At 36.2% G+C, this 13565-nt stretch overlaps 1 protein-coding gene across 1 annotated transcript in view; it reads left to right on the forward strand.

Moving 5' to 3' along the window:
• The window catches only part of PHIP (pleckstrin homology domain interacting protein), a 75347-nt gene that overhangs the window by 32681 nt on the left and 29101 nt on the right, over nt 1-13565 (forward strand). Inside the window, exons 12-18 of the mRNA XM_015821736.1 lie at nt 2334-2462; nt 5974-6199; nt 7434-7559; nt 7931-8108; nt 9035-9158; nt 10729-10869; nt 13044-13120. Of these exons, the coding sequence (XP_015677222.1) occupies nt 2334-2462; nt 5974-6199; nt 7434-7559; nt 7931-8108; nt 9035-9158; nt 10729-10869; nt 13044-13120 (1001 nt within the window). The remainder of the gene's footprint in view (nt 1-2333; nt 2463-5973; nt 6200-7433; nt 7560-7930; nt 8109-9034; nt 9159-10728; nt 10870-13043; nt 13121-13565) is intronic.

The raw sequence follows: 13565 nt of genomic DNA on the forward strand, positions 1-13565 counted from the left end.
TGACTATTTACCATCAGTTTGAATATGATTGATTAATTCTGAACACAGCCACGTCCCTAATTGTAAGGGTATGAACACTTATGCAACGTTATTGTACACTTTTATTGCTATTTACCCACCTAAAATATTCATTTGTTTTGCAGTTGAATTATATGGCCTATATGTTATATTAACGGTGGGAAAAATTCTGAAGTGATTTATCGTGGTGTGATTTTTTACATCTCAAAAATCTGACATTTTAATAGGGGTGTGTAGACTTTTTATATCCACTGTAGTTTTCAATACAAAGTTGTAAAGTATGTGAAAGATTGGACTGAATTTTTGGTGCTTGGTGCAATTTTTAAATTGCACATTATAGATTAGAGTAATATAATGTGATCCAGCTGCTCTTTCAACTTTTTTTGCAGAAATACTTTTCTATGAGTTTTTTGCAACTCCAAAATAGGCAAAAAAAAGCCCATACAGCCTTCATACAAATATGTATACAGCAACAAAACTAACACACTTCAGTTCCTGTCTTTTGTTATAGAGAGATAATGAGAGAAAACAAAATATTCTGATTCTATTGATTTGTTGAAGCTATATTGAAATAAGGTAATGCATGTCCTCCAAATTATTTAAAAATAGGAAACTAATTGCATTATATGCTGCATAAGAAAGCATATATGACCATCAGCAGCAATTTTTTTATAGGCAGAGAATGCTATAATTTTAAGTTTTTTTTAAAAAAAACTTCTGATACACAAGAAAAAAAATCTAAATATGCCCTTTTCTTCATATTAGGGATTTTTTTTTTGTCTCTGAGTCATAGCATGACATAACTGGGAACTACATGGACAAGCCTTACAAATTACATGGACAAGCCTTGCAAAGAATAGTGAATAGGAACTTTTTCTAAATCCATACTGTATTACTTGGAAATCAGTTCCATTTGATACAGTAGAAATATGATGAAGTACAGTAATATATCTTTGTTACTTTGAAGCACACCTAACTTTGCTGCAAACTTCTATATATTCAGAAATAATCTAATATTATTAAGATCATGACATTTTAGTAGACTATCCACATCTGACATAGTATATAACCTAATACACTTTCTTTTGTCAGGACCTTAACTTTATAGTAAAACAAAGGATTCCTTATCACTTTTTCCCCCTGGGATTTTAATGCTCAGCTGGTTAGATTTATAGAAGGAAAAATTTATTCACTTTACGTGCATTTCTGCTTCATAGCCTTCCCATAGATAGGAGGAACAGATATTTGCTTACTGCTACCAAAATTATCGGCAACTAGGAATATTAGTAGGCAATGAAAGTTCAGAGTGGTGATTGGTCACCTGTGCTTGATTGACAGGTTACAGGGAAAAACAAAAACCCATTTGTTCTGGATTAATGGAAGTGGAAAACAGAAAATAAGTATCAGGTAAAATTCTTTTTAAAATATTTGGAGTTCTTTAGATGAGTTGCAAGCAGTCAAATATAGAACTTGTGTTAAACTGAATAAACAACTGGTCCATCTATGTACATACCATCTAATTGCAGCTGGAAACATTGGGCAGGTGTAAATTATACAGAATTCCATGTTTGTTTGTTTTTACCAGAAAGGCAAATTGCTATTAATAATTGAATTCTGGATAGAGTTTTTATACAGGTATACAAAAACAAAATAAGAAATAGGCAACTGTTCTGCTGGGTCTAGGATAACTCACTGAGGCCATTTCACCATGGCCAACTCACTGTGAAACAACTCGTTGCGGCCAACTTGCTGTGGGATAACTCGCCAGGGACAATTCCATGCAGAATAACTGTTATCCACCACTTTTACTTCAACATTATTTCCATTGACAGAAATGAAAATAATGTCAAAGAAACAGTGGCAGATAACAATACGTTGAGTTATCCTGTGGCAAGTTGGCTATGGCAAATTGCCCTGCAGCAAATTGTCCCATTCCAAGTTCTATTAACCAAGGATGGATTCCCCCTCCCCCTTTTACAGCTTCTTATTTTAATAATGAATTAAATAGCCTGATTCTAAACATATTTACTTTGAAGTAAGTTTAGTGAGGTGTGTTTGGTCAAAAATTAATTTAATGAGTGTTCTTTATAGTTAATTTTAATTAATTTTCAGGTTTTTTATACTATCAAAAACATAATCAAATATAAACATAGTTTCCTGATTCTGGGAACTTGATTTCATTTACAAATAAAAATGAATGATATATTGATTGTTTCTATTTAATAGAATTTTTCTTTTTAATAGGTTGTGTCACATCTTGAAAATGGGATAGATTTCTGGTATTTAGGACTAATTTGTGTGCTGCTGTATTTCAGATTGAAGGACAAGGACATGGGGCTGTGTTTGACTGCAAGTGCTCTCCTGATGGCCAGCATTTTGCATGTACAGATTCCCATGGACACCTTTTAATATTTGGGTTTGGTTCCAGTAGCAAATATGATAAGGTATGGTACAAGAAACTGCTTAATTTGTAATTTTTGCATAAGAGATACAAGCTAGTTCTAACCAAATGATTTCCAATATGAGTGAAAATCACATTCAGATTCTGTTCCATTACAAATTAAATCTTAGCTTTTTTCTTTTATAATGAATCGCTTAGAAATATGCTTCTGAAATTCCATCTGACATCTCAAGATTCTTTTGTTATATAATATTGAATAATAAATATTAGATTTAATCTAATATTACAAGAATACTTAGTCATTGCTTTTAGAGAGATTCCATGTCCTAGGCTGGAGATGGCAACTTAATCTCTTTCAAATGTTTGAGAATAAAATTCTAATTAATTTCAACCATCTTGGCTAAAGTCTAGGAATTTGGTAAATTGTCCAAAATATATGGAAGTGCAGGGATTACCTATTCCAATTTCAGAATTATTCAGGGTACATTTTAAACCTTCTATTTCATCATCTCAAATGAACTATGTGAAAATTGTTTCATTTAGTAAAGCCCTAAATTCAGGCATTTTTCACCCTACCCAAGTGTTTACAATCATTCTCTTTTCTATTTCATTGATTGGACCCCTCAAAGGCTCTTAAGATAGAAAAGAAAAAAAAAAATTTTTCTCTGATCTCCAAACGCAGGAATAGTACCTGTGGGTTCGTTTGCCCACTGACAAAGAAGTGATCAGTCTATAACTTTAATGGTAGATTTATTTTAACAGTGAGAGATAGAATAACAACAAAAAATCCAGAAAAACACATTTCAAAAAAGATATAAATTGATTTGCACTTTAATGAGTGAAATAAGTATTTGATCCCCTATCAATCAGCAAGATTTCTGGCTCCCAGGTGTCTTTTGTACAGGTAACGAGCACTCTAGTGCTCCTAATCTCAGCTCGTTACCTGTATAAAAGACACCTGGGAGGCAGAAATCCCAGATACAGGGATTCCTCAATTTATATCCACAGTTGAGAGCAGAATTTTGGTTGCTAAAGGGATCAAAGTGAGATGTCTGATGACTGCATTGCTTAGCAATCAAAATTCCAGCACTCCTGGCTGCTGTCGTAAAGCAAAATTACAGGTCTTTAAGCACCAAGAGTCCCAGATAAGAAGCATAGGGGTTTCCAGATTGTAAGTTGGGGGGCTTTAGTGTTCCCCAGGGACCCTCAGCTGCTCCAGCCCAAAGCTGCTGTTCCTCAGGAAATCACAGCTGCCCAGTCAGTCCAGCAGCATTTACGACTTCAGGGGTCCTACAACTCTCCATTCTCTCCCCCTTCCTGAGTGACCGGCACAGTAGCACTCACCAGTGGCAGCACCCAGACTGGACCTGAAATAGAGTCCCATGGCCTTCAGTAGTCTCAGTCAGCTGTCATCATCCCAGGCCTGTATTTCAGCCCCAGTGCTGTCACTGCCGAGTCTCACTGTGCAAGGCAGCCAAAAAAACACTGATCGGGGGAGATAGGTGGATGGGAATTCCAGTGCCCCTGCAGTCATAGGTTTACCAGGCTGCCAAGCACTGGAATTTTGATCACGTAACTGCAGGGACGCTGCAATGATTATAACTTTAGGCAGGGGGAATAAGTCAGGTTTTTTTCAGTGTGGACATAATTTTGAATACTAAACAAATGGTCATAAGTCAAGGACTGCCTTAGTATCTTCAAACTATTTAAAAAAAGAATTACTAATGATATTTTAGGACAGTTTCAAAAATAAAAAGAATTTTAAATATTTTCACAAATTGATCTATCTTCTCATGCAGAAATAAGATGATTGGAAGAATCAGATTTCAATTCTAAATCAAACATCCTTTGAGCTCCAGTCTGACTGACACTCTGGATTCTCAACTTCTCTAAAGGAGCAAAAATATGTAAACATGCAAATAAATCCCCAACTACAAAATCCTTCCAACTTGATTCCAAAAAGAATCAAGAATTAATCAGGATCTCTCTTCTGCCCTCCGTTTATGAAGAATTGCCTGAATGTGTTATGCACAGAGGATTTCAAAAATTTTATTGTTTTTAACCTTTGATATAAAAAGATCACATCCTTGTATATAAAATATACCACTTTACAATGCCCTGGTAGGGCCACACTTGGAATACTGCATCCAGTTTTGGTCACCACGATGTAAAAAAGATGCTGAGACTCTAGAAAGAGTACAGAGAAGAGCAACAAAGATGATTAGGGGACTGGAGGCTAAAGCATATGAGGAACGGTTGCTGGAATTGGGTATGTCTAGTTTAACGAAGAGAAGGACGAGGGGGGACATGATAGCAGTGTTCCAATATCTCAGGGGCTACCACAAAGAAGAGGGAGTCAAGCTATTCTCCAAAGCGCCTGAGGGCAGGACAAGAAGCAACGGATGGAAGCTAATCAAGGAGAGAAGCAACCTAGAACTAAAGAGAAACTTCTTGACAGTTAGAACAATTAACCAATGGAACAACCTGCCTCCAGAAGCGGTGAATGCTCCAACACTGGAAGTTTTTAAGAAGAGACTAGACAGCCATCTGTCCGAAATGGATTATTATTATTATTATTATTATTATTATTATTATTATTATTATTATTATTATTATTATTATTATTATGTTGGAAGGGACCTTGGAGGTCATCTAGTCCAACCCCCTGCTCAGGCAGGAAACCCTATACCATTTCAGACAAATGGCTGTCCAGTCTCTTCTTAAAAACTTTCAGTGTTGGAGCATGGAAGTTCCAGTGTTGGAGCATGGAATAGACTTCCTCTGTTGCAGTAGAAGGAAGCATTAACATTGAACCTCAACTTTTTATTTTTCCATAATATTATAAACTAGCCATTTCTATAATAACAAATGAATCTAATCAGTAAAACCGAAAATCCCCCCCCCTTTTTAGTCATCAAGTTTTTGACACCTTGCTAAGCACTGGTGGTACTCAAATATTCTCATGTCCTAAAAGTGATACAATCTGTGAAAAGGTTGAAAAGCCCTGATCTACAGTATTAGGTGTAAGATCTATTATATCACTTATATCAATTGGCCATGTTTTTCTTGGTAGAATTTTTGTAACATACTTTTTTTAAATGTCAGATATATCATTCCATTATAAAATAATTAAGATACTAAGAAAGATGTGAAAAAGGAGCTCATTATGAAGATTTTTTTCTACTAACCAAGTCTATATCTTTATGCAGAATTAATAAGTATTTATTTATATATCCCTGTGCAGAAGCATTTCTCATTGTCTTCGTGAACCATAGCTCTCAAATATATATATTTGCAACTTTAAAAACTGTTTTATAAAAGAACTGTGTAATTAATTCATCTGCTATTCTATAATTAGCAGTTTTTTGAACTGATGGCAATCTATATTCAATCACTTCTTAAATCTTGCCTAGATTTGATTTTTACAAAAGAAAGTTATCTAGAAAAGGTCATTTTAGCAATATGTAACTATTTTAATGTTGATTCACAAATATACATTGCTAAACTTTCAATTATATATAGTCTATAATTCTAAAATATTTTTTTATTTACAGATAGCAGATCAGATGTTCTTTCACAGTGATTATCGGCCTCTCATTCGTGATGCCAATAATTTTGTATTGGATGAGCAGACACAACAGGCACCACATCTCATGCCACCTCCATTTTTGGTTGATGTTGATGGTAACCCTCATCCATCAAGATTTCAGAGATTAGTTCCAGGACGGGAAAACTGTAGAGAGGAACAGCTTATTCCTCAGATGGGGGTAACTTCCTCAGGTATGTACAACTTCCAACTTTGTATGGTACCTTACTGTTTTCTAAGATTTTTGAGAGGGGCTTTTTAGCATTCTTACCAGCTTCAGTTCCAAAGGCATAAGAATAAAGGCAAAGGTAAATGTTTCCCGTGTCCAGTTGTGTCTGACTCTAAGGGGTGATGCTCATCTCCGTTTCTTAGCTGAAGGAGCCAGCATAGTCCAGAGACACTTCCATGGTCATGTGGGCAGCATGACCAAATGCTGAGACATAAGAAACACTGTTACCTTCTCACCAGCCTTCTTTGTATTTCTAAATGAGTCACTGAAAAAATGGCAAGTTTCTTATTCATAATCTCTTCCATAGTGTTTATGAAAGAGAAAATTAACACAATCAATGTTAATAAGTATTAATTTAGTGGTATTAAAGAAGAAGTTTGGGGGAAATTGTGTTCGTTTTCTCCAGTGTGTAAATAACAAGTACTTGATTCATTAATATTTTGACATATGAAGGAATGAACATTTTTGTAATGGATTTGTGTCTATAACTATTTTACACTTTTTTCACAATTTTCACTAGATCAGGAACTGTTAAATGATATAAATTAGCATACTTTATTGAGAGATTAATTCTTTTTTGTTAAAATAGATAAAGAGTATGTGTACAAGCTTAATTTGCCCTATTGGTATTGATCTCTTAAAGATGGAAAAGGAATGTAATTTTATTTACAGACTTATATCCCACTTTCTGAGACAAGGTTTCATAGAACTTCAGTTTCGGTCAGTGCCAACAGCCTATTTGGATGTAAGATATAAAGGATTTGAAATTACACATCATTTATTCATTTGTGATAATTCACAGGTGGAAGATCTGAACCATTACACATTACACTGCAAATTATATCAGGAACTCAGATCTAGATTTATTATGTCTTTGTGAATTCAACTGAATCAGTCCAACATCGAAGAAAAAAAGGTCTATTTGCATATAGATAATCATGTAACAAAACAACTTGCATTGCTTGCATGATCTTAAGGAAATACAAACTCAGATGTTGAAGACAGTGCTGTTAATTTTAGGGAGCATGAATTGAATTAATATGGATTGTGTAATTTTACATGAATTACGATAAAAACTTTCATTCCAAATAAATGTATTGAATAGTTGAACTCTTATAGACTTTAGACACTATTATAGACTATGTGCACTTTAAATGTATAAAATATATTTCATATTATACAAATTCTACTTTTAACAGGACTGAATCAAGTTTTGAGTCAACAAGTTAGTCCTTTGGATAGCATGATACAGCGACTTCAACAAGAACAAGATCAACGTCGGTCTGGAGAGGTTGGAAACAGTAATACAAATAGAATTGGCAGAGGTAAAAAAAATCCTTGTTTAATTAATTTGAATAATTTAATATAGTATATTTCAACTTTGGCATTTTTAAGTTGTATAAACTTCCACTCTCAGAATTCATGCTGTCTGGGAAATTCTGAAGTCCACATATCTTAAAGTTGCCAAGTTTGAAAATCACTGATCTAGTAGATTGACTTGATTTTATTATGGAAATAGTATTTTAACCTAGTAGTAATGGCATTTAAATCATTTTGCAATAAAATATATGTGTGTTTATTAAGACATTTGCTCACAAAAACAATGTAATTAGTAACAGCTTTAAATTTCCTCTCGGTTACTTAATACATTGTTTAAAATATTCATTTCTGTTTTGTTCTCTCTGTTTATGCTCAGTAAACTCTACCTCAGAAGTGCATTCACCACCAAATGTGGGATTAAGACGCAGTGGGCAAATTGAAGGAGTTCGACAAATGCATAGCAATGCCCCAAGAAGTGAAATAGCAACTGAACGGGATCTGGTAGCGTGGAGTCGAAGGGTTGTAGTACCAGAATTATCAGCAGGAGTATCCAGGTAATAGATGAATCTAATGGCATTATATTTGTAAGCTTAGATTATGAAGAAAAGTGATGCTTTCTTTATGTTGGCACAACACAGCACAGCTCTCCACTCTTCCAGGCAGAATTTTCCCCCCAATCCATTCATAATACTGGAATTGTGTCCTCTGATTTATTTCTCTCTGGGCTTAAATTTAAGTCTTAATAAACATTCTATTTAACAAGCACAAAATTAATACTAGATTTCACAGTATGCTTTATGCTACGTTATTTGCCTGGTTAGCCACAAGAAGTAACCTATCATCTTGATGTGATTGTTCCTTAATAATTTCTTACTGTTTGCTGATGCTGGATAAAAAGATTAATTCGCCGCTTCCGTTAGTATAAGGGTGGGGCGGAAATCCCCCTCCTTCCCTTTCGGAGGTATTTTGCTTCTTGGGGATCTTTTCCAGGAAATTAAATGTAAAATAGAAAAGAGAAGATTGAATTCCTCACCCAGTTTCAAGCACGCTGTTCACAGCTGTGCTGGTTAGTGCTTTTGGACTTCAGTTGCTAATAGCTTGGGCTGGTCAATACAATACGGCCAGCCTTTCTCCTGTCAGGCTAGAAAGCTTTCTCCAAGTTGAACGGAACGGCCGCCACTGTTCCAGAATCGCTGGAGCACCCTTCTTTCTTCGTCGCCTCTCTGGGGTGATTTAGACCCATTTAGGGTCCCCTGGCAGGGCAAAATTAGCACGCCTGTGACCAGTTGCTACTGTGCAAAACCGGAAGTCCTGAGTTATTGACTCTTTTATTGGGTGCTGTAGGACTTGTTATTATGAAGCTGTATAGTCTCAAAGAGATTGGGATGCAAATGTGTGGCTCCTGCCACAAAAATTGAAATAATGCATGTAATTCTAATACATTGAAGTTAACTTTAATGCTTGAATTTCTTTCCTGCAGTAGGCAAGAAGAATGGCGAACAGGAAAGGGAGAAGAAGAAATAAGAACATACAGAGCAGAAGAGAGGAGAAAGCACATTATAAGCCATGTTCCTAGAGAAAATAAGATACCATCTTTGCCCAAAGTAAGCAGTGCCCTCTTGACAATAATGTAGAGTACAGGTAGTCCTTATGACCACAACTGAGTCCAAAATTTCTGATGCTAAGCAAGACAGGCTTTAAGTGAGTTTTGCCCCATTTTACTGCCTTTCTTGCCACAGTTGTTAAGTGAATCACTGCAGTCATTAAGTTAGTGAATCTGGCTTCCCCATTGACTTTGCTTGTCAGAAGGCCGCAAAAGGTGATCATATGACCCCAGGACACTGTAACTGTCATATAAAGGAGTCAGTTGCTAAGCATCTGAATTTTGATCATGTGATTATAAGGATGATGCAGTGGTTGTAAGTGTGAAAAACAGTCATAAGTAACTTTTTCAGTGCCATTGTATCTTTGAACAATCACTAAATGATTGGTTGTAAATCGAGGATTACCTGTATTATAAACTGGAAAGCAAATAGGCTGGATGTGCCTAGCTTTGACCTTATACTACTCCTGCTCTGCACAAACTGCTGGCTCAGTCCTGCTACCTCCCCAGTTGAGCCCAGCGAGCAACCTTCAGCAGATGAGGCTCTGTGCTCACCTCTGTTTCAACTCTTCCCACTGGCTTATTTCCCCCCCCCCCGCCTTTTGGCTGCCCTCAGCTGCAGCTCACCGACCGTCACTGTCTTCTTCTTCCTCCTGCTTCCTCCTCCAGGTGCATGCAGGCCCCAAGATGTACATGGCAAGCGTGGCAGGGTAACAGAGCCTTGTCTGCCAAAGGTAGTTTGCCTGACCTAGTTATGGAGGAGGCAGGATGGCAGTGCAGGTAGTGGCTGAAAGGCAAAGTTGGGTGGGTAGGTTGAAGCCCACACTGTGCTTGTAAATACATGCAACAGCCATTACTGTGAGGACCACTCATAACTCAGGACCATAAAAATGATGACTGAACAAATGAGAGAACTATCTATAATAGTGGTGTTTAGTATAGTAGGGTTTCTTGCCCTATGTGAAAACCTAGTTAGCTGATAGGAATTGGGGGTTTTCACATTGTGAGCCACAGAACTTAGATTCCATAAGAATTTGATGAGATTCCCAGGGCAAAAAGAAGAAAAAAGTTCAGTTGAATATAGTTTTCTAGCATTAGGACTTTTCTGTTTGATCAGGAATTTTCTTTTAATTAACAAGTTCTTCAGACTGAAAAACATTGAAAGGCCCTGAATAGCTCTTTAGGATTTAAACATCTTTGTTGTCAGGTTGGAGAAAAAAAAATCCTTTAATTACCTGCAGTATTATTTTCATATTTATTCATAGTTACAGTTTAAGAAATGGATAAACTATTTGAGACAATAGAAAAATTTCTACAATCATAGCACTAGTAGGGTGTTTTTGTACAATTCATCCCACTTCAAGCTCCATGTTTTCACAGATATTTATTTAATGTTATACTTGCATTTTTGGTCTTTTGGGGCCATTCAGTCTGTAATATTAATGTCCAGAGTGTATAAGGGAGAACAGAGTTTATCTAAAGCCTTTTTATCTCCACTGGTAAGCTATGCCTTTGTACTGTTTCACAGTTTTTTCGTGATCCTGATTAATGGTCAGTTTATGTATTTCTAGAACCATTCACATGATCATGTATTGGATGTTGGGGATTCAAAAAAACAACAGGCCAACCAGCATAACTATCGAACCAGATATGCCTTAGAAGAAACTGTCAGGCCAAATGAAGACATTGAAAATGGAAGCAGTTCCTCAGAGGTAAGAATGATATTGTAATTCATTTTAAATTACAGCAAACCCTTTATTCAGCATACATTGGATTAATGGACTACAGATATAATACATAAAGTCCTCAAATGTATCAGACAGAACCACAATTGATAAATCTTCCAAATAAATAATAAACACAGTTTTCCCTGGTTTACCAATATCACATTGCTATTTAGGGAAGGCAGTGTAATGCCTCTTTCCCCATTTGCTGCCGTGATATGTATGGTTTAGACCAGTGGTGGTGAACCTATGGCATGGGTGCCAGAGGCGGCACTCGGAGCCCTCTCTGTGGGCACACGTGCCATTGCCCCAGCCTCGCCTCCCCCTGCAACCCCCTCCTCTCTGAAGGAGAGTCGCCCCTCAGCGTGGCCCACGCGGATCAGCACAGCCAAGGACATGGCAGCCAGGCAGCATAGACAAGACTCTGCCCTCACACCCCATTGTGCACAGTTGATGCTGCAGGGCACGGGCAGAGGGCGTGGCTGCCATGGCGCTGCTGGGCTGCCTGGATGATCTGCGGTGGGCCCTGGAGGTGGTGAGTGGCCCTGCGGGCAGGCGGGGCAGGGGATAGGGGGCGGAGCAGGGGCGTGGCCAGTTTTTGGGCACTCTGTCTCTAAAAGGTTCGCCATCACTGGTTTAGACCTATTAGAGCAGCTGGCTGTGACATCTTTCTCTGAATACAAGAACAGAAAACATTGGTGGATTTTGTGTGTTATAAATATGGACTGCAGGACAGTGTAAGAGGAATATGCTTCAGAGGGATAGATAGGTTGGAAAAATAACATTCAGACTTTATATATTTGGCTCTAATTAAACATCTTCCCCCCATTAATCAATTAAATCAAAGACTTACTTTATGGCCATTATAATACATATGTAATTCTCAAAGCTTGGTATTTTCTTTTGAACATAAAGTACTATTTTGTCTGCAAAAACCTGATAATTTCCGGTTGATGTATGCAGTTATCAATTAACATTCTGTAGTTAATTGTAAAGATAATTGATTATTTTGGACTTACACGATGAAATAAAGCAGCATCTAAATATAAATTTTGAATGAAAAATGAAATTTCAGTACCATTTACATTATGTTATGAGCTGGATTCAAAACTGGACATGACTATTCATTGAGTTCAGATATGGTAGATAGGGTTTTCCCAAACTGAGATATGGCTGTCTCTGGGAGCTGCATAGAGTCCAGGGAGGTGTGAAGATTTTTATTTTATATGTCTTTATTAAAATAAAGGTTTGTTGTATTGTTTTCATTATTCATTTTGGTGTTGGGATTTTTAGGGGAGGTGTATACATTAAAATTACACTACAGGAAGGTGTATTGACAGAAAGTTTAGGAACCCCTACTCTAGGTTGTTTGCATGTAAAATCATTTATAACTCCTGAGGTTACTTGACTCTCCTTTCTTAAAGATAACATTTCCTGAACATTAGCTAATGCTTCTAGATCTGTCCATCTATCACATATACTAAATGTAACTTTAACTTTTCAGGAAGAGCTTTTTAGCAAATGTTCAAAGACATTTTGTTTTCTTAATACCAATCATGGAAAACTTGACTTCCTTTAACAGACTTACTTATTGATCACATAGGTAGTTATGGTGATTTAAAGTAAAAATATTGTAATTAAGTCATAAAACTAAAGCAAATCCCAAACGATATAAAAGAATTCAGCAATCACATATAATATGAACATTCCAGTGCTATGGAACCTTTTACTGCAGGTTCAAAAACGTGTGGGGTGTGCTTCTTCTGAAATGGGCATTTTTTTGATGTTATACCCAAATTTATACCAAAGAAGATGGCCTTTCCGATATTCTGGTTCCAAACTTTTTTTAGCTTTTCTATATTAATAATTACCTGTTGTGAGTCTGTGGGTAGTAATTAAAGGGCCAGTGTTTGGTTAGATCTTAGTTTTCAACAAAATTGTTTTATGGATAATTTTTTTAACTTAACCATTTTATTGTATTTTGTTGGGGTTTTTTTGTGAGCCATCCAAAGTGGCATCAAAATTGAGTGAAATGAAGTCGCTGAATAACTGATTCTTAATCATTAATTCCTTTATTAAAGCAATTAGAAGTCCTTCATTACTTTTAAAGAAGGAAGTCTTAGCATGTCAGAAGAAATGTCTGAATATTATATTGTTCTTAGGAAGGAGAAATTGTTGTTGCCAGTGGTGGAACATCAGAAAATGAAAGAAAAGCATGGCATAGTGATGGTAGTTCTAGGTAAGTGACTGAATATCAGGATCTATGCTGTTTAAATTTAAATGTAAGATTTAAATGCTAAGATATATGTTAATTGTTCCGATTCATAAAATATACTTTAAGTAAAAAATGAAAAACGAGTTTAAGAATTTTTTATGGCAGAAAGAATCCGGTAAAAAACAAAAGACCAAATGTGTACAGGCATATTTCCACCACTTCTTCCCAATTGGAGCTGCCTCATTCCTGTTCACCTTGAAGATAGGAAAGTCCTTTGGAATGACACGTGAGACAGGAAAGGATCATCATTAAACTCCTTTCTGAATATCTATTTCTAGGACTTGGTGTTGATATACCATTACATTTTCATTCATCACGTTGAAAAATACAGGCAGTTCCCAGGTTAAGAATGCTCTAAAGCGGTACATTTTTAATACACAGCCTGTTTTTAATAGTTTTTTCTGTAACT

This window comes from Protobothrops mucrosquamatus, unplaced genomic scaffold (assembly GCF_001527695.2).
Source record: "Protobothrops mucrosquamatus isolate PMUCROS unplaced genomic scaffold, P.Mucros_1.0 scaffold1394, whole genome shotgun sequence".
NCBI lineage: Eukaryota > Metazoa > Chordata > Lepidosauria > Squamata > Viperidae > Protobothrops > Protobothrops mucrosquamatus.